The following is a 20,115-nucleotide window of genomic DNA, read 5'->3' as shown; positions in this document are numbered from 1 at the left end:
CCTATGTTCCATTTCATCTCTAATGGAAGAATGACATGTGTACAGATAACTACAGGAGAAGGAAGAGTGTAAAAGGCAGAGAGCTGGAAAAGTGTAGGGAGACATCTGAGGGAGTGGTCATTCTTACCTAAGGAAGAAGAGAGGTGTCAGCAAAAGTATTATAGAGGAAGCAGAATAGTTGGACATTAGAGATAAGTTGAGCAAACCCAGAGATAGACAATACAGAAAATGATCTAGTTTGGCTGAAACATAAACTCTGGGAGTAAGAGTATTGTGAGATTAATCTAGAAAGGTGGGTAAGAGCCAAATAATGGAGCATTTTGAATACAAGCATCAAGAAGACATTCTTTGTTGAATAGCAATAGCGAGTCCCTTAAAGTGAATAAAGGAATGGCAAGATAGCAGTTTACTAGAAGCATTTCTTGGAGAATGTGAATAAAGAATAGGACTTGGGGAAAGGATAGACTTAAGGAAAGAAGATGCATTAGAAAGTTTTTCCAGAGAGGAAAATATGGAGCCTGAATGAGGATGTTTAGAGCAAGAATTGATGTAGATGCAATGGAGGTAGGGGGGAAATCAATTATTGATCCACTTTTCCTATGGAAGCAGCAAACTTAATGAGGCAGCTAGATGGTACAGTAGATAGAACAATGGGCTTGTTATCAGGAAGACTCATCTTTGTGAACTCAAATCTGAATTCAGATACTTAGAATTTGTGTGACCCTGGGCAAGTCACTATAATTTTGATTGTTTCAGTTCCTCATCTGTAAAATGAACGGGAGAAGTAAATAGCAAAGCATTGTAGGATTATTGCCAAGAAAATTCCAAAGGGTTATAAGGAGTCAGGTAGAACTGAACAATAATTCAAAAATAACTTTTTTTTTAGTACTCTCCTAATAAGAAAGGAGGAAATGATGTTTTTCTTTGTGTGGGGGGGTTAATAATAAAGACTAAAGCTGTCTAATCCAAATCCTTAATTTTACCAAAAAAAAAAAAAAAAAAAAAAAAAAAAAAAAGGAATTGGAGCTGAGAAAGCTGAAATGACTTGTCCAGTAAGTAGTTAAGAAGTCAATCTGGATGCTCTTTACAAATTGGTTGCTCTTTCCACAACACTGAAAAACTGATTTTGCTAACACGTATTGCAAAATTGCTAGACTCCTCTATTCTATTTTCTACTACTTATAACATATAAATACATAAGTTACATATATAATTCATCTGCCAATGTAGAAATAACTCCTGGGACTGAGATCCAGCTACCCAAAAAGGAAATTGCAAACAGTATGAAAAAAAATGATCATGTTCTTGATGAAAATGCATTTTATCTAAAATCAGAATTGATGGAGATAATAAAAAAAGAAAATGTCTCTTTTTACAAATATTAATTTATCAATTATTTTCATCACTTTAAATTATAGCAAAAAATTGGACTATCTAGTAAGTAGTAAGATGGGATGAGAGTAATTGCAATGTCAAGTTATTCCCTTTTTTAATTCTTCATTTTAAGGCAGAATTAAACTCATCCCAGGATATAGTTCCTAAATAATGAATAAGTGAAGAACTATATAACTATGACTGATGCAAAGGATCATTGAGTTAGAAGTCATAGGAAATGGATTGGAATTATGGCTCTTTTATTTACCATCTTGAGGAGGATGGATAAATTATTTAACTTCCCTGGGCCTTTATTTTCTTGTCTATAAAACATGGGGATTGGAATAGTAGATCCCTATGGACCCTTCTATCTTATTCCCTCTATAGCTCAATTATGTTATCTTAAAAAAAAAAAAAAAAAAAAAAAAAAAAGGTTATAATGCCTTTTTAAAGCACTTAAAAGGATCAAAGAAGGAAATGCACATAAAGGGAAGCTAAGTAGTGAAACGGATACTTCAGTTTACCTATCTGTAAACTGAGGATAACAATTATCCCTAGCTCCCTATGTTGTGGGAATCAAACAAGACAACATATGGAAAGCAATTTTTAAAATTTAAAGTGCTATGTAAAATGCTATGTATTATTAGTTATAAAATATTATGTAAATATCTCTACATTTTTTATTATGGTTTTATATTGACATAACTAAATGATAAAAGATAAAAGTACAAACAAAATAAAGCAGCTTATTAAATTGAATAGCTAAATATGACCAAGTATGAAAAAAACGTTAAAAAAAATGGTTGGTATCACTCCCCTAACTCCTAAGTCAGATGAGTGTTAAAGAATAGAAAGATAGGGAGGATAAAGGACATCTCAAGTTAGAGGAAGTAGGAATCTGGGAAATTACCATGAGCAAACATTTAAAAAACTCTGAATGACATTAATATAAGGAGGTAAAAGATAAAATTAATCTAGCCTAATGGTTTGTATCAAGGATAATTGTTAATATGGATGGCTAGCTAGATAATAGCTAGGGGTGGTGGCTTGAGGAGGGAAAAAAAAATTGTCATAAGAGGCCAATAGGAGAGGGAAACTGGATTTTAGAATTTAATGAAAGGCTAAAAGAGCTTTGTTTGAATTTATAATAGATCTGGTCTTTATGGTGGTCTGCTTTCCTTCATCAGTGTCCCTCAGGGTGGAGAAGTACAAAAAAAGAAATTAGCATCAGATTGCCAGAGAAATCTAGAACACACAAGATTAAGAATAGCCAGTATAGTGTAAAAAGATACATTTTCTTTTTCTTATACTTTTCTTATTATATACAGTGCTATTTTTTCATAAACTTGAGTCCTAAGGCTATTCTTTATTAGGCATGAGACTGGAAAGTCAGTTCTCCTTTTTTGCCCACAGTTTCCTCATGTGTTAAATAAAATATGATGGACTTTAGGGTCCCTTCCATATCTAAATCCAATGATCTCATGCCCTTCTCTGTGTTTCACTTCCCACATCTGTTAAAGCAGGGGTTCTCAAATTATGGCCATGGTTGTGTTCAGCTGAGGACGTTTATGTGGGTTATGGCAAATGGGCTGAGGGGCGAAGACAGACTGTGAGATTTTGTTTTTATTATAGTCTGGCCCTCCAACAGTCTGGGGGACAGTGAACTGGCCCCTATTTAAAAAGTTTGAGGACCACTGTTAAAGCACTGAACAAGATCATTTCTTAAGTTTCCATCTAGCCCTGTGATTCAGTAATGATTCTGGAATGTTAAGAAGGCAAAGGAATTTGAAGTGAAGAGAGAGACACTGAAGTAACTAACCCTGAGGTCAAAGATGGGAAGGAATTCAGGAAAGGAGAAATGGATGGGAGTATAGCAACAGGTTGATTTGGGAAAAAAAAAAAAAAAAAACAAAGCCTGGGTGGTCTACAAGAAGCTAGGGGAAGTGGAAGAAAAATCATTTGTACTGTCATGGTTCCAAATGGCTACAGTAAATAATAAACTTTATAGAAGGAACCCAGAATATCCAATAGGCAAAAGAAAATCTAGCCTAGTCAAACATGGAAGCTCCAAAATTCCATTGTCTTTCAGACAAGGTGAGTCCTAGAATTCTTGGTTAGAGGCATTTGAGGGGATGGATTTTGAGGGCATCCTATGAACTGAAGAAAAATATTTCAAGAGAAATATATTAGCTTCCAGAGTCATCCTTCAATGGCCAAAATGGAGAAGGAAATAAGAAAGGTCAAAAAGTCTAGGGGGGAAAAGCTAAAATTCCAGTTATTTAGTAAGAAATAAACTCTTAATTGCTATAATTTCTCTCTCCATTAGAAAGTTAAATGGAAATAAAAATCATTGATGTCTGTCACAAAAAGATTCTGGGAAAGGAGGAGAAGGGGAAAGGAATAAAGACAGAATAAAATCTGAAAATTAATTATATTATACTTTTTCTGCATATTCATGGAGGGAGGGAGGGAATGAGTGAAGGAAGGAAGGAAAGAAAAAAGGAAGGAAGGAGAGGAGAGGAGGGAAGGAGGGAGGAAGAGAAGAAAAGAGGGAGGGAAAAAATAGATATAGTGAGGGAGGAAGAGAAAAATGGAAAATTCTACTGGAAAAGGTGAAAAAGTGATGGCTAGGGAGAGACTTTTTTGATTGAAAAGTTACAGAACTTAAGTGGAGTCATAGAGTAGTTTGACACATATTTTCCATAACATTATTAATATTGATTTGATTATGCTTCCAGACTGTTGTGTAAGGTGAGGTTCATGAAGAGGATGTGACAAGACAACAAAGTAACTGCTGGGAAACTGGCAGAGAAATGGTAGGAACATGGGGAATTCTGATAATCTATCTTCAGTATTATGGGGTATAATTTGTTGTTATTACTGAAGAATAGTCCAGCAGAACCAGCTATAAGGGAAACAGAAAAAGAAACAGAAACAGAAAAAGTATAGGGGGAAGAGGAAGAGGAAGAAAGAGCCCTTGTAGCTTTAGAAAGTAGTATTTTGAGTTTTTAAAGAATCTGATATTGTATGTGAAAAGTAATGGCTTGAGGATTCTAATAGGTTACATTAGGTCACCAGAAATTTGAATCTCATGTATCTATATTAGATCTTATGGCAGTGGGTCACAAACTAGAGCCCAACTCACTAACTGGATTTTATACATCTTGAAAGCTAAAATATAAAATTAGGGTTTTCCAACCACTCTCCTCCCCAATAAAGTCATCGTAATTTTCTGTTGAATTCCAGATAAGGAACCAGAACCATATCATAGCTACCTTCAAATCACAATCCTTAGACCTTCAACCCTCTTTAGTTCTTGTGTGTAATTTCATGGTTGTTGGAAATTTTCAAGGAAGAAATATGCCTTTCCAATGTACATCTGATGCTGTTTGACAGCATATGGTCTTGTTGCTTGGAATACTAAAAATTTAAAAAGACTTGTCCAGGATCACAGGTTTTATGTGTCAAAGGTAAGACTCAAACACAAGTACAGCCAGGTAATAGTAGATAGAGAACTAAAATTTTATTAGAGAAAGACTTAACTTCCAATTCTATCTCAGACATTGACAAAGCTATGTGGTTCTGAGCAAGTCATTTGATGTGGCTTTGCCTCAGTTTTCCCATCTATGAAAAATGGAGAAAATAGCATGTTACCTATTATTATTTAGTTATGTTATTTTTTTAACCACAAGCCCTGCTTTTTTTCAATTCCATCATTCTGCCTTATACAGAATCTTAGAATTCACCCTCTATCCAAGAGGAGAATCCTTTCTACTATTTCTCTAAACAGATAGTTATTCTGTCTAAGTTTAATGCTTCTATTAACAGAGAGCTCACTCTCAATTATCTCCCAAGGCAGTCTCTTCATTTTTTTTTGACAACTCCAGTCATTGGGAAGTGCTTATATAAGTTCCAGTTCTGCTTTCTAAGATATCACAGAACAAATTGTTTCCTATTTTATTCAAAACCCATTCTAATCCATTTGAAGATAATTATCATGTTATTCTTTAGTCTTTTATAGGCTAGAAAAACCCAGTTTCTTCCACTGGTTTCATATGAGTGTCCAAACTTCTCACTTTCTTTATCCTTTCCTATAGAGAGAAAAGAACTCACTTTCTGCTTAAGAGGATTCTCCAAAGTTATTTATCATTTCTCAAGTCCTACAAACCTAAGTTGTCCATTATTTTTTTAATGACAAACAATAACCATAGATTTTTTTCATTTTTACATTTCTATTGCACGTTCAAATTTGCAAAATAGTTTCCTCACAATAACCTCTATGAAGTAAATAGGACAAGGTTTGTTGCTCAAACTAAGGCAAAGTGATAAATGGACTTTTCTCTAGTTATGTAGTCATTTTGCAGTTAAGCTGATCTATGGATAAAAGCCATAGACTGCTACTAAAAACTTTCTTCTTGATCTACCCAGAAAAGTTGGGAGAACAAGAAACCTCACCCTCTTAATGAAGAGAAGTCATTTCCTTATGGAGAATCGTGAATTGCCTTTTTATTCTTCTCTTTGTGGTATGAACAATCTAAATGGTTTTTATTTTATCTTCATTGAATTTAACTTCTAAACCTTAGTTATAAATTGACCAGCTTCTAATCCCAGTTCTGTTTCAAAAAGAGTACACATAATAGACTATTTCCAATGATATACTTTGTAAAGATCCAAAATTAGATAATTTCCCTAAGATGCCGAAAATGTACCAGTCAATTGATTAACATATGTTTAAGAGAAATGGGGTGGGGAATGGTATGAGATCTGCCTCTTCAGCCCCCCATTAAAACTTGATCAGTGTACATAATGAAAATTCATTGTGGGGGAAAAAACTCTTCATTTTATTCTTAGTTTATTTTCATAAATACATTGCTTAAAAAGATACCAAGAAGAAAAAACAACTTAGGGATTGGGAGAGAGATGTGGAATGATTTTCTGAGTTAAGACATTTACAGAAAGATAGGGAGTCCCAGTCTACTAAAGCCTGACAGTCCACCTTTCATTTATTCCTATAGAATGTTAACTTCTCCCAAGTAATATAACTTCTACAGAGTAGATAATGTTTAATTTTTATCTTTGTATATAGCTAATGCGTAGCACAGTGCCTGGTACTTAGTCAGCATCAAGCAAATACTTCTTGTTTGATTACTGATTCAACAGATATTTATTAAGTATCCATTCTGTAGAACTTTCTTTAAATAATGGAAGATAAGAGCTTAGAAACTGAGGAATAGAAAGATAAATAGCAAAGACTAGTCTTATTTATTCTCAATGACCTTAATGCCATCAGTGGGTTGATTGGTATATAAAGCTCTAAGTCAGGAATTGAGATTTTTGATTTTCATTATATTCCCAATACTTAGCACAATAGTTAGCAAATAGTAAACACTTAATAAGTGTCTTTCGACTTGATTTGAAGAAAAAAATGATCCTAACATAGGAAATATGCTAATATATGAGGCAGAAAGGAAAAGAGAAAGAGGAAATGGAAAAGAAGAAAAGGAAGGAATCATCTGTCCACATGCCGGGTGTTTTTGTCTCTTCCTTCAATGCAAACATAAAGGGTATTTTTTCCACATCTGGTTACCTGTGTTATAACTAAAGGAGTTCACTTTTCAGAAAGCAGAACATGTTTAAGAGACATAAGTCATCTCAACCATAAGATTATTGCCATAAGTGGATAGATGAATAATAGTGAAAAATAAAACATGAAAATGCAAGAGGACACATCTCTGTCAAAGATACATAAAGGTTCCTTCCAAGATCTGCCAACATCTGAATCTTTCTTACTCCAAGGTTTAGGATGACTAAAGAAGTGTATCTCAATCCCATTGTCCCTGACACTTGGCTACCCCACCTTTCTCAGTACATCAATCATTTCAGACCATTTGGATTGTTCCCATTTCATTTCTTGATCAATCTAGCTTATTAAATATTCTCTGTGTTCATGAAAGAAGAGATAGCAGCTTTTGTCTTTTTGATTCATCTTAACTTTAGGCCAAGACATTACTAGAAAAATGTCAGGAAGCCACCTACCGAATAACCAACCTATAGAGATAATTGACTTGAAATACTAAAGTAATAGAAACTTGCCCAGGAAAAAGAAATGGAATAAAAAGGTGCCATGACTCAACTGACTGATGTAATTTCAAAACAAATATTCATGACTACCTGTTTGTCACTTCCATTCAGAAGAAAGAAGTAGTTGAAGAGGATTAAGAATTAATTTAGAGATGATTTGTAGATAATTTCCATATGTTTGAGACTAATACACATTTTACCCTGACATTTTTGAGCTAAATAATAATCCCACCCAAATAGGCCACTTATTATTATTAATCTTTTTCTTCTCAGTTCCTTAAGTCTCCTGTAACACAAATAAATAGCAATATGAGAAAAGATTTTCCCAACTTAATAGTCTATGATATTCCTCTTGCCCCTGGAATGCCTTTCCTCTTCATCCATAAGACTCAACTCAAAAAACAATCCCTTCCAGTTATTCTAGCTCTTTTGATATAAAATGCTAATGTGTTAATGTTGAGGATATCACTATCTCCCTACTCATCCACGCTTGAAAACTAGATGTCATCCTTGACTTTCTCTTGGTCTCTATGTCTCAAGTCTCTCCTTATTTTCTAGTCCATGCCCTACCTTTCCCTGTCAAATTGATAAACTCTCAAGCTCAGAGCTGACCATGTCACCCACTATTAAGATAATTCTAATAATTCCTTATCATATCTAGAAAAAGATATAAACCCTCTGTTTTATATCTTTCTTTCATATATTCTTTGATCCAGTGATACTTCCTTGCTGCTATGGACAAGACACACTATCTCCTCATTATGTATTTTTCCTCACTGTCCATTATGCCAAAAATGTTCTCCTTATCGCCAAGTCCAATGACCCCAGGCTTCATTCAAGATCCAGCTACCTTATCTTCTACAACAAACCTTTCCTGATCTGCCTTAATTCTAATGCCTTTCCTTTTTTGATTATATCCAATTAACACTGTATGATACATAGTTATTTATATGGTGTATTCCTAGTTAAGTTGCTTATTCCTTAAGAGTAGAAACTATTTTTTGGCTTTCTGTTTCATTTTTCAGTGCTTATTTCAGGGTTTGACAGACAGTAGCATGCAATAAATGCCTACTGATTTAGTGCAAAATTGCCCTATTCTGAAATTGTATAGCACTGGTGACATGCAATCTGTGACATGTGAATTATTGAAATGTAGTTGATTCTCTATAATTCTCTAATATTTATCTTGGCCATATTTCCTTAACAAGTTTAGAAGTTCCCTGAGGCTAGATGTGAAGTGAAATATTTATCCTGCAAATAAATGAAAAGCCAAGAAGAGGACTGGAAATACTGTAGAAAACAACAAATATTTAATTGTTGATTTCCATAGTTGGGGATCAATAGTAATTTGCAAAGATTATTTTTCTCCCAGGACCATAATATAGAGAATAATGACTTTGGGGCCCAATTTCATGTCCAAACACTTTGAATCTTCTATGTATATGAGAGTTTTGTTAAGAAGAGAATTTGAGGGGCAGTTAGATAAAATTGTAGTTTGCACCAGTCCTGGAATCAGGAGGACTTCATGTCAAACTCAGTCTCAAATTACTAGCTGTGTGACCCTGGACAATTGACTCACCAAAAATAAGAAGAGAATATAGCAAACTTATCGATTTTATTTACATTATTTTATTGGTGTGTAAAATAGGGGCATTAGAGTAAGAAAATCTGTATCTAAAGCTGGACTCTTCATTGTCAAAGGTAAACTTGGTTAAGACACATAACCTCTTGGGATTTCAGTTTCTTAATCGTTTTTTTTTTTTCTCCCAGAGGCTGGGGTTAAGTGACTTGGCCAGGGTCACACAGCTAGGAAGTGTTAAGTGTCTGAGACCAAATTTGAACTCAGGTCCTCCTGAATTCAGGGCTGGTGTTCTATCCACTGCGCCACCTAGCTGCCCCCCAGTTTCTTAATCTTTAAAATGAAGATATTGCCTAAACAAGGTAGATTGAAAACTGAGAAAGAAAACTATAGACCAATTTCCTTAATGAATATTGATGCTAAAATCTTAAGTAAGATATTAGCAAAAAGACTTCAGAAAATCATCCCCAGGATAATACACTATGATCAAGTAGGATTTATACCAGGAATGCAGGGCTGGTTTAATATTAGGAAAACTATTAGTATAATTGACCATATTAATAATCAAATTAATAAAAACCATATGATCATCTCAATAGATGCAAAAAAAGCATTTGATAAAATCCAACATCCATTCCTACTAAAAATGCTTGAGAGTATAGGAATAAATGGATTATTCCTTAGAATAATCAGGAGCATATATTTATGACTGTCAGTAAGCATAATATGTAATGGGGATAAACTGGAACCTTTCCCAGTAAGATCAGGAGTGAAACAAGGTTGCCCACTATCACCATTGCTATTCAATATTGTATTAGAAATGCTAGCCTCGGCAATAAGAGTCAAGAAAGAGATTAAAGGAATAAGAGTAGGTAATGAAAAAATCAAACTGTCACTCTTTGCAGATGATATGATGGTATACTTAGAATACCCCCGAGATTGTAATAAAAAGTTATTAGAAATAATTCACAACTTTAGCAAAGTTGCTGGATACAAAATAAATCCACATAAATCCTCAGCATTTTTATACATCACCAACAAAATGCAACAGCAAGAGATACAAAGAGAAATTCCATTCCAAACAAATGTTGAGAGTATAAAATATTTGGGAATCCATCTACCAAAGAAAAGTCAGGAATTATGTGAGCAAAACACTTGCCACAAAAATAAAGTCAGATTTAAATAATTGGAAAGACATTCAGTGCTCTAGGATAGGCCGAGTGAATATAATAAAGATGACAATACTCCCCAAACTAATCTGTTTATTTAGTGCTATACCAGACTCCCAAGAAACTATTTTAATGACCTAGAAAAAATAACAACAAAATTCATATGGAAGAATAAAAAGTTGAGAATTTCAAGGGAACTAATGAAAAAAAAAGTCAGATGAAAGTGGTCTAGGTGTACCTGATCTAAAGCTATATTATATAGCAGCAGTCACCAAAACCATTTGGTATTGGCTAAGAAATAGACCAGTTGATCAGTGGAACAGATTAGGTACAAAGGACAAAAAAGGGTACATCTATAGCAATCTAGTGTTTGACAAACCCAAAGATACCAACATTTGGGATAAAAATTCATTATTTGAAAAAAACTGTTCGGAAAACTGGAAATTAGTATGGCAGAAATTAGATATGGATCCACACTTTAACACCATATACCAAGATAAGATCAAAATGGGTCCATGATTTAGGTGTAAAGAATGAGAGGAACAGAGAATAGTCTACCTCTCAGACCTGTGGAGGAGGAAGGAATTTATGACCAGGGGAGAACTAGAGATAATTATCGCTCACAAAATAGAAGATTTTGATTACATCAAATTAAAAAGTTTCTGTACAAACAATATTAATGCAAACAAGATTAGAAGGGAAGTAACAAATTGGGAAAATATTTTTACAGTTAAAGATTCTGATAAAGGTCTCATTTCCAAAATATATATAGAACTGACCCTAATTTATAAGAAATCAAACTATTCGCCAATTGATAAATGGTCAAAGGATATGAACAGACAATTCTCAGATGATGAAATTGAAATTATATCCACTCTTATGAAAGAGTGTTCCAAATCACTACTGATCAGAGAAATGCAAATTAAGACAACTCTGAGATATAACTATACATCTGTCAGATTGGCTAAAATGACAGGAACAAATAATGATGAATGTTGGAGGGGATGTGGGAAAACTGGGACACTAATACATTGTTGGTGGAGCTGTGAAAGAATCCAGCCATTCTGGAGAGCAATTTGTAACTATGCCCAAAAGTTATCAAACTGTGTATACCCTTTGATCCAGCAGTGCTGCTATTGGGCTTATATCCCAAAGAAATACTAAAGAGGGGAAAGGGACCTGTTTGTGCCAAAATGTTTGTGGCAGCCCTTTTCGTGGTGGCTAGAAACTAGAAGATGAATGGATGTCCATCAATTGGAGGATGGTTGGGTAAATTATGGTATATGAAGGTTATGGAATATTATTGCTTTCTAAGAAATGGCCAGCAGGATGAATTCAGAAAGTTTGGAGAGACTTACATGAACTGATGCTGAGTGAAATGAACAGAACCAGAAGATCACTGTACACTTCAACAACAATGCTGTATGAAGATGTATTCTGATGGAAGTGGATATCTTCAACATAAAGAAGATCCAACTCACTTCCAGTTGATCAGTGATGGACAGAAACAACTACACCCAGAAAAGGAACACTGGGAAGTGAATATAAATTGTTAATACTACTGTCTATCTACCCAGGTTACTTATACCCTCGGAATCTAATACTTAACGTGCAACAAGAAAATGGTATTTACACACATATATTGTATCTAGGTTATATGTAACACATGTAAAATATATGGGATTGTCTGTCATCTAGGGGAGGGAGTAGAGGGAGGGAGGGGAAAATTTGGAAAAATGAATACAAGGGATAATGTTATTTTAAAAAAATTACTCATGCATATATACTGTTTTAAAAAAATTATAATTATAAAATTAAAAATAAAATAAAATAAAATGAAATGAAGGTATTGGACCAGATAGCCTATGAGGTCCCTTCTAGCTTTAGATCTATGATCTTTGTTTTAAAGTCTTTGGGGGAAACCAGTCCATTCTTATTTCTACAATAAAAGTGGGAAGGAGTTCCTGCATTCTTGTTCTAACCAAACTGAACCATTCCCTATTCTCTGTTCAGATTTTGTCCTCATCAGTCTATTTCCATGATTGGCCTTGGCACACTATCTCTTATGCTGGGAGTAGAATCATAGAGTCATAGCTTCATAGATAGAATTGAACCCTGAAGGTTAACTAATCCAATTGTCTCATTTTTACAGAAGTGGAAACTACAGCCTAAACAGGTTAAAATGTTGTTCAAGATTACACAAGTCATAAATAGCAGTGCTGAGAATTTAACCCAGATTTTTTTGGCTACAAATGGAACTTTCATTCCTTGTTTCCCTATCATTTTTAATTTTTTTTCCTTTCTGTAAGACTTCTTTCATACTTCATACTATCCTCCCTAACCCTCTCGAACATTGGTCAAAATGATTCAATCCTCCTCAAATTTCCTGAGTGGTCTATCTGCACCTTTACTTTGGATTTTTCACATTTTACCTTACAGAGTACTTATTTGTGAATGTCATACTCATTACTGGAGAGTAAATTGCTTAAGAGAAAACACCCAAGATATAGCTAGTGCAAACAATGCATCCTGTGAAATTGTCCCATTACTCCAATTTGAAATACATATGACCACTTCATAGCATTCATTTTGTGCACTAATAACGACCCAGCTGTATCTCCTTCTATAGGACCTCTAATCTTGTTCATAAAGCTAAGAACCATTAGGAAATCCTCAAGATTTCAAGGAACCTTTTTAATACAGCTGATACTTACTTAATAAATGTTGATTAAATTCATTTAAAGACTGCATATTCAACCGTGTAATATTGAATATTTTGCAAAATTTCCAAGTATTAATGCCCCAAAAAAGAACTAATGACAAAAACAATAATAGCTACATTTTAAATTTATTATTATTTTTATTTGTAGGAAGAAAATTGTCTGGAGAAGAGGAAAGGAAACTGATTCTCACTTAGGCTACATTTTTCCAATTCCAGATTTGAACTGCAAAGACATACCAACTTTCAAACTTCAGAAGTGCCACCATCAAATTAAACTCCAACATGGGGGCTCTGACCCAAGTGCTGTCCTATACAATTGTAGCTCTGTTATGCTACCCTATCCAAGCAGGGGTTCTTAAGAGAGTGATCCGCCACAAACGGCAGAGTGGCATCAATGCCACATTGCCAGAAGAGAACCACCCAGTCATTTTTAACCATGTCTACAACATTAAGATGCCTGTCGGTTCCCAATGCTCAGTAGACCTAGAACCAACCAGTGGGGAGAAAGAACTGAACCCTCCCACTGAGCTGGGAGAAAACTTCCAAGAACACACACTTAATGAGGAGAATCAGATCATCTTCACACATCGAATCAATATTCCCAGGCGAGCATGTGGCTGTGCACCAGCTGCAGACATCAAGGACCTACTAAATCGGCTAGAGGAGTTAGAAGGACTGGTGTCTTCCCTGCGGGAGCAATGTACCAGTGGAGCTGGCTGCTGTCTCCAACCTGCTGAAGGTATGTGCAAACTTGTTATGATGCTGGCTATGTCTGTCCATAGAAATGTAGCTGATCTATGCAAATGAAGGTTTCTGATCATTTGTATAGCTGGAATGGACAAGAGAGTTGACCTAGATCAACCCCCAACATTTTTCAGATAAGAAATCTGAGTGTCAAAGGTAATAAATGATTTTTCCAGGGTCATACAGATGGTAAATAGTAGAGCCAAAACTTGAATCTATGTGACCTGTAATCACTACTTCATTTCTTGTCTACCCCATAGCATGATTCTCATATAGTAGTAGGTATTTCCTAGCCTTCAACCAATAATTCTTTAGATTTAAATTTAAATTCCTGATTAAGGCTATGGGAACTGTTGGCAGTGTTCTACTATTACTATTTCAAAGTGTCAGACTCCATGAGTACTGAAGCCACAAATTGTAGTCTTAAAGCTAAGTGAATCATTTGAAAGTTTAAACAATCACATACAAAGACTTTCCTCCTCAAGAAACTCAGCAAAGAATAGAAGGATATCTTAATTTTCAGAGTTCTCAAAACATTTGAATTTACAAAAGTAGGGAAGAAGATGAAACATTTCCTTTGCATATAAACTACTTATCTTCTTCTGGCAATCATTCCAACAAAAAGTAAATATAATATAAATACTGTAGAATCATTGCAAATATAGGATTTGAAATGACTTGCTTACCTCACCTTCAAGTATCCAAACTAGTAGTGCATAAATTAGCTTCCAACAGTAAGGTTAGATATCAAAAGGGGGAAAAAATAAAGTTAAGGTGAGTCACCTTTGCCAATTAAACTCATTTCCTTTTTTTAAGAAAAATGGGATAAGCTAGTAAGATAAAGAAATGCTTAAAGAAACAGTATAGATGAACTTCGCCAAGATTTTCTAATGCTATCCTTTAGGGACAAAGTGGCCAAACTGATTATAATTAGATAGAGTTGGCCCTCCTTAAATATTGAAAAGTAGTCAGTAATAAGTCAACAATGAATTAGAGGGAAGTCTTCAAGGATGCATTCAGAATGAGAAAATTGAGAATTTACCTGAATTCTGCTCTGGGTTTAACCACATCTGGAGTATTGGGTTTAGTTTGGGATAATCCATTTCTTAAAAGGCATTAAGGAAAACCTGGAAATTATACAGCATAGAATAATGCTTTAAAAAGAGACTGCAAACTATGCCATGGCAGGATACATTGAAGGAAGTGAGAATTTTTGACTTAGAAAGATTTTGGGGTTTTATTTTAGATGGAGTGAGAAATAAGATTTCTGGCTTCCAATACTTAAAAGACTATTATATAAACAAGTGAAAAAATTTATCCTGCCTGGCCCCAAAATTTGGAACTAGTAGCAATAAAGTGGTAGAGATTCAGATTTCAGTTTGACTGAAGGAAAAACTTCTCCCCTAGAAGAAAATGTCCAAAAACGGTATGGGTTGCTTCAAGAGGTAGAGAGTCTTCTTGAAGATTGGGAATCTTCAAGAAAGGAACAGACAAATCCTTAGGGGTCATTGTACAGTGGATTCCTATTCAGGACTAAAACAATCCTTTTGGTTCTAAAATGCTATTATTCATTTTTCCTTCACTTCCCCTACTTCAGATACAATAAAGGACTAAAGTTTGATTATCTATATACTCAAGTGACCACAAATAAAACTCTAGTCAACAGCCTATCCCTCATCTTGTTCTTTGTAATTATCAAATGTTTTTAGCCTATCGGATTTTGACTTCTTGGTTACTGCAGGCCGTCTGGACACAGCACCTTTCTGTAGTGGTCGAGGCAACTACAGTACTGACAGCTGTGGCTGCATATGTGAACCAGGCTGGAAAGGACCTAACTGTTCTGAACCAGAATGCCCAGGAAATTGCAACAACAAGGGTCAGTGCATCAATGGACAATGTGTCTGTGATGAGGGATTTATTGGCGAGGACTGTGGCCAGTTGGCCTGTCCCAGTGACTGCAACGACCAAGGCAAGTGCGTCCATGGCGCATGTGTCTGTTTCCAGGGGTATACCGGGGAGGACTGCAGCGAGGAGCTCTGCCCTGTACCCTGCAGTGAGCATGGCAAATGCACGAACGGGCAATGTATTTGTGATGAAGGCTTTGCGGGCGACGACTGCAATGAGCCTCTGTGCCTTAACAACTGCTACAACCGCGGGCGCTGTGTGGAGAATGAGTGTGTGTGTGATGAGGGCTTCACTGGTGAGGACTGTAGCGAGCTGATCTGTCCCAATGACTGCTATGACCGGGGTCGCTGTGTCAATGGGACCTGCTACTGTGAGTCAGGCTTCACAGGAGAAGACTGTGGACAGCTCACCTGCCCCAATGACTGCCACAACCAGGGCCGGTGTGAGGAAGGGCAGTGCGTTTGTGAGGAGGGCTTTGCTGGTGAGGACTGTAGTGAAAGGCGATGCCCCGAGGACTGCCACAACCACGGGCGCTGCATTGATGGACAGTGCGAATGTGATGACGGGTTTACGGGGGTGGACTGTGGAGAGCTCCGATGTCCTCGGGACTGCAGCAAGCACGGCCGCTGTGTAAACGGGCAATGTGTGTGCGACGAGGGCTACACCGGGGAGGACTGTGCCAGTCGCCGGTGTCCCAGTGACTGCAACAGCCGCGGGCGCTGCGTCCTCGGCAAGTGCGTTTGCGAGCAGGGCTTCACAGGCCAGGACTGCGGAGACATGAGCTGCCCCAATGACTGTCATCATCAGGGGCGCTGTGTGAATGGGATGTGTGTGTGCGATGATGGTTTCATGGGGGAAGACTGCCGTGACCTGAGATGCCCCAAAGACTGTAACAACCGCGGGGTGTGTGTGGCAGGGAGGTGTGAATGCCAAGAGGGCTTCGCTGGGGAAGCCTGTGGAGAGTTGGCTTGCTTAAATAGCTGCAGTAACCAGGGCCGCTGTGTGAATGGACAGTGCGTGTGCAGCGAGGGTTTCATGGGGAGAGACTGCAGCGCCCTAAGGTGTCCGCATGACTGTACCAACCAAGGGCGCTGTGTGGACGGCAAGTGCATCTGCCATGAGGGATTCGCCGGAGAAGACTGCAGCCAGCTTTCCTGCCTGAACAACTGTAATGACCAGGGACAGTGCGTTGGCGGGCGCTGCATCTGTAACCAGGGCTACACCGGGGAGGACTGTGCAGAGGGTAAGTGAGGAAGATTGCCATCCTCAGTGGCCAGCCAATAGGTATTAGTGGAGTTGGACTCAAGTGTTGAGAATACAAAGAAAGGCAAAAATAGCCTCTGATCTCAAGATGTTTACATTCTAATGAGAGAGACAACATATAAATAAGTAGGTACATGCAAGATGTCTTGTAGATGATAAAAGAACAGATGAGAGACAGAAAGAGAAAGGAAATGTGTTGATGATCATTGTTGCATGACATACTCAAGGTATATATAATAAATAGAATTATGGAATTTAAGAGCTGAAAGAATCTCAAAGACAATCTGGTCACATAATTTACAAAGGGATTTCTCATTAACAGCCCTGCAAGGGAGAGCAAACATTTCCCAGAGAAGTTCACTAGCCCAAAATCTTCCTGCTAGTTAAGAGTCAGAGTCGGGATCTGATTCCAGATCATCTGCCTCCACAGCCAAAGGTTTCTTTGATACTTAATAAGTGTATGCCCCTCTGCAGCAAGTCACTTAACCCTGATTTTAAAAACAAGAACCACCACCACCAATGGGATAGACCTTTACAAGGATACTTAGATACTGTTTCTTACTAATACACCAGGAGTATTTTTAAAGCATGTATTATGAAGGGGATGAAAGAACTGATAATAACTGGAAGGGAATTTTTAGAGATTATATAATCCAATTCCCTCATCTCATAAACGAGGAATAGAAAACAAAAGCAATTTAGTGATCTTAACACTTCAGATCCAAAAGTTCTCCATTTTCCCACATGTAATTGTTAATATCTACTGTATCTTAGCCACTATTAAAGGAATCAGAGATACAGAGGTAAAAGACTAAAAGGTCAAGCTTTCATTGTTTTCTAAATGTTATCATATAGAGCGTATACAGGATATTAACCATATGAGGGAAGAATAATAGCCATTGATGAGCATCTTTGTACTGTATATGGCTGCCAATAGTAGCATTTGTTCCTCTGAGATACTCTGTCTTCATGACAGTCAATACTGGTCAGAGGTAACTGATAATTGGATTTCAATAGATCCAATAGAATATATTGACTCTAGAATAAATTCTGTGACTCCACAATTTCTTATATCATAGATTCCATAGTACAGACCCAGGTTCAAACAATACTTTTTTATATTAATACCTAAAATTAAAATACTGGATTTTATTTAAAGTAACCAAAGATTTTCAACAAAATAAATGCATAAACAGTATCAATTCACGATTTAGAACTATAATTTAGCTTTTCCCACCTCAATGTTACTGATAGGCCACAATATAAGGATGTACATATTTCTAGAATGTTCTGGTTTGATATATTTTCTCAGCATGACCTCAGAACTAATCTATATGTGAATTCAGAAAGTTTGTTCACATTGCTTATGACACTTATGCTTCCATTCTCTCCACTGCACATATGCCCCACATCGAACTTTCCCACCTTTTCTTTAGATTTACTCATTGTGCAGTCTCAAACTCTAAAACTATCTATGAACAGTAAAAGGGAGCAAGAAAAACCCCAGAGAAAATTGTTATTTTAGAAGGCTAAACAGTGGCAATTTAATGACAGAGGCATTGTTTCTCCTTCCTTGCAGTATCTCCACCAAAGGACCTAATAGTGACTGAAGTGACAGAAGAGACTGTAAATCTGGCATGGGACAATGAAATGAGGGTTACAGAGTATCTCATCATCTACACCCCCACGAACTCAGATGGCTTGGAAATGCAGTTCCGTGTCCCTGGAGACCAGACATCCACCATCATCCGCGAATTAGAGCCAGGAGTAGAATATTTTATTCGAGTCTTTGCTATCCTGGAGAACAAGAAAAGCATTCCTGTCAGTGCAAGAGTGGCTACTTGTGAGTAAATCAAAAAGGGCTTTTGCCACCTTCTTTTCTATAATGATCACCAGCTTTTTATTCCATATCATATGTGTCAAGAACTCTCTTAGCCATCACACATAATGTCACAAGCTGAAATTCCAGTCCTCTAGGGGAAATGTTGTAGTGAAGCTATTGTCCTGCCCATGACACACAGAAATAGCTTCCTGATATATACCTTAGAGGCCTCCATTTCATAGGATTCTCTTAGGGCAGAGACTACTTAGAAAACTTAGCCTATGGTGATATCCTGGGGATTTGGGGGAAGTCCTCTGAAAATAGTGCTATCATTAGTATCATCACTGTTATCATTATTCATAGTAGTAATTGGGATAGTAATGGCATAAGAGCATTTGTAAACAATAATAATAATAATCAAGGAGCAGTGTAGTGTAGCAGAGAGAGGGCTGACCTCAGAGTCAAAGAACTGGGTTCAAATCCTATCTCATACACATACATAATCCTGGCCAATCATTTTATCTCTTGCTGCTTCTTAGCAATGCTCATTTTAAGTCAAATAAAGTCAGCAATTATTAAATTTCTCTTGGGCCCCAAGTATTGTGCTAAGCAATAAATAAAACAAAAATTTTTTTAAAAGGGGGCAAAAACTGCTCTCAAGAAGCTTACAGTTTAATAAGGCAAACTACATGGAAACAACTGTTTACAAACTATATACAGAATAAAGTGGATAACAGACTGAGAAGGAAGGCATGAACATTGAGAGTGAAAAGATAGTGCCAACCCATAGTGATGAGAGTCTCTTCACTAGGGGTTTCCTATGCCAATGAAATCACAATCCAATCCTAGGCCATTCCCAGTAATATTAACTTGCATTTGTAAAGTGCTCCGTAATCTATAAAGCACTTTTACATTATTTCTTGATCTCAATAACCCTGAGGAGAAAAAGAAAAGTATTACTACCCCCATTTTAAAAATGAATGGTTATAGCTCATACCAAGGACTAGAACGTAGATGGTCTTATGCCGAATCTAGTGCTCTTTCTACTAGATCGCACCGTCTTGTGATGAAATGGTCTAACAAAGGGGAGGAGGGAGTTTTTCACCTGCTTGATGAGCTGTGGTTCAGATGCCATATAACAAGCTCAACAGCTTCTACTTCAAAAGAGCAGACAGTGAACGACAAGAAAGGGAAGCGTATTCCACTACCTGCTTGAAATGAGAAGGTTGTGGAATCATTGCCTAACTAGCATTGCTGTACTTCTGAAGGATTAAAGAGAATTTTCCTTATCCCAAAGATATGGAGTAGGTAGCCTAGGTGTTTTTTATCTCTATTTTTCTAAATGAGAAAACCAAGGCTGAGTGGAATAACTACTGTATCTATCAGTAAAGTCACTTGCCCAAGACAGCAAATAACAGGTCTTGGCCTTAAACCTGTCTCATGACTTTGACATCAA

At 36.6% G+C, this 20,115-nt stretch overlaps 1 protein-coding gene across 1 annotated transcript in view; it reads left to right on the top strand.

Moving 5' to 3' along the window:
* The window catches only part of TNC (tenascin C), a 110,718-nt gene that overhangs the window by 27,146 nt on the left and 63,457 nt on the right, over positions 1-20,115 (top strand). The window contains 3 exon segments of the mRNA XM_074292897.1: positions 13,074-13,664; positions 15,411-16,817; positions 18,417-18,680. Coding sequence (XP_074148998.1) covers positions 13,208-13,664; positions 15,411-16,817; positions 18,417-18,680 — 2,128 coding nt within the window. The 5' untranslated portion in view covers positions 13,074-13,207.

The sequence above is a fragment of the Sminthopsis crassicaudata genome, chromosome 2, assembly GCF_048593235.1.
Source record: "Sminthopsis crassicaudata isolate SCR6 chromosome 2, ASM4859323v1, whole genome shotgun sequence".
Taxonomy (NCBI): domain Eukaryota; kingdom Metazoa; phylum Chordata; class Mammalia; order Dasyuromorphia; family Dasyuridae; genus Sminthopsis; species Sminthopsis crassicaudata.
This window is presented reverse-complemented; position numbering and strand designations above follow the sequence as displayed.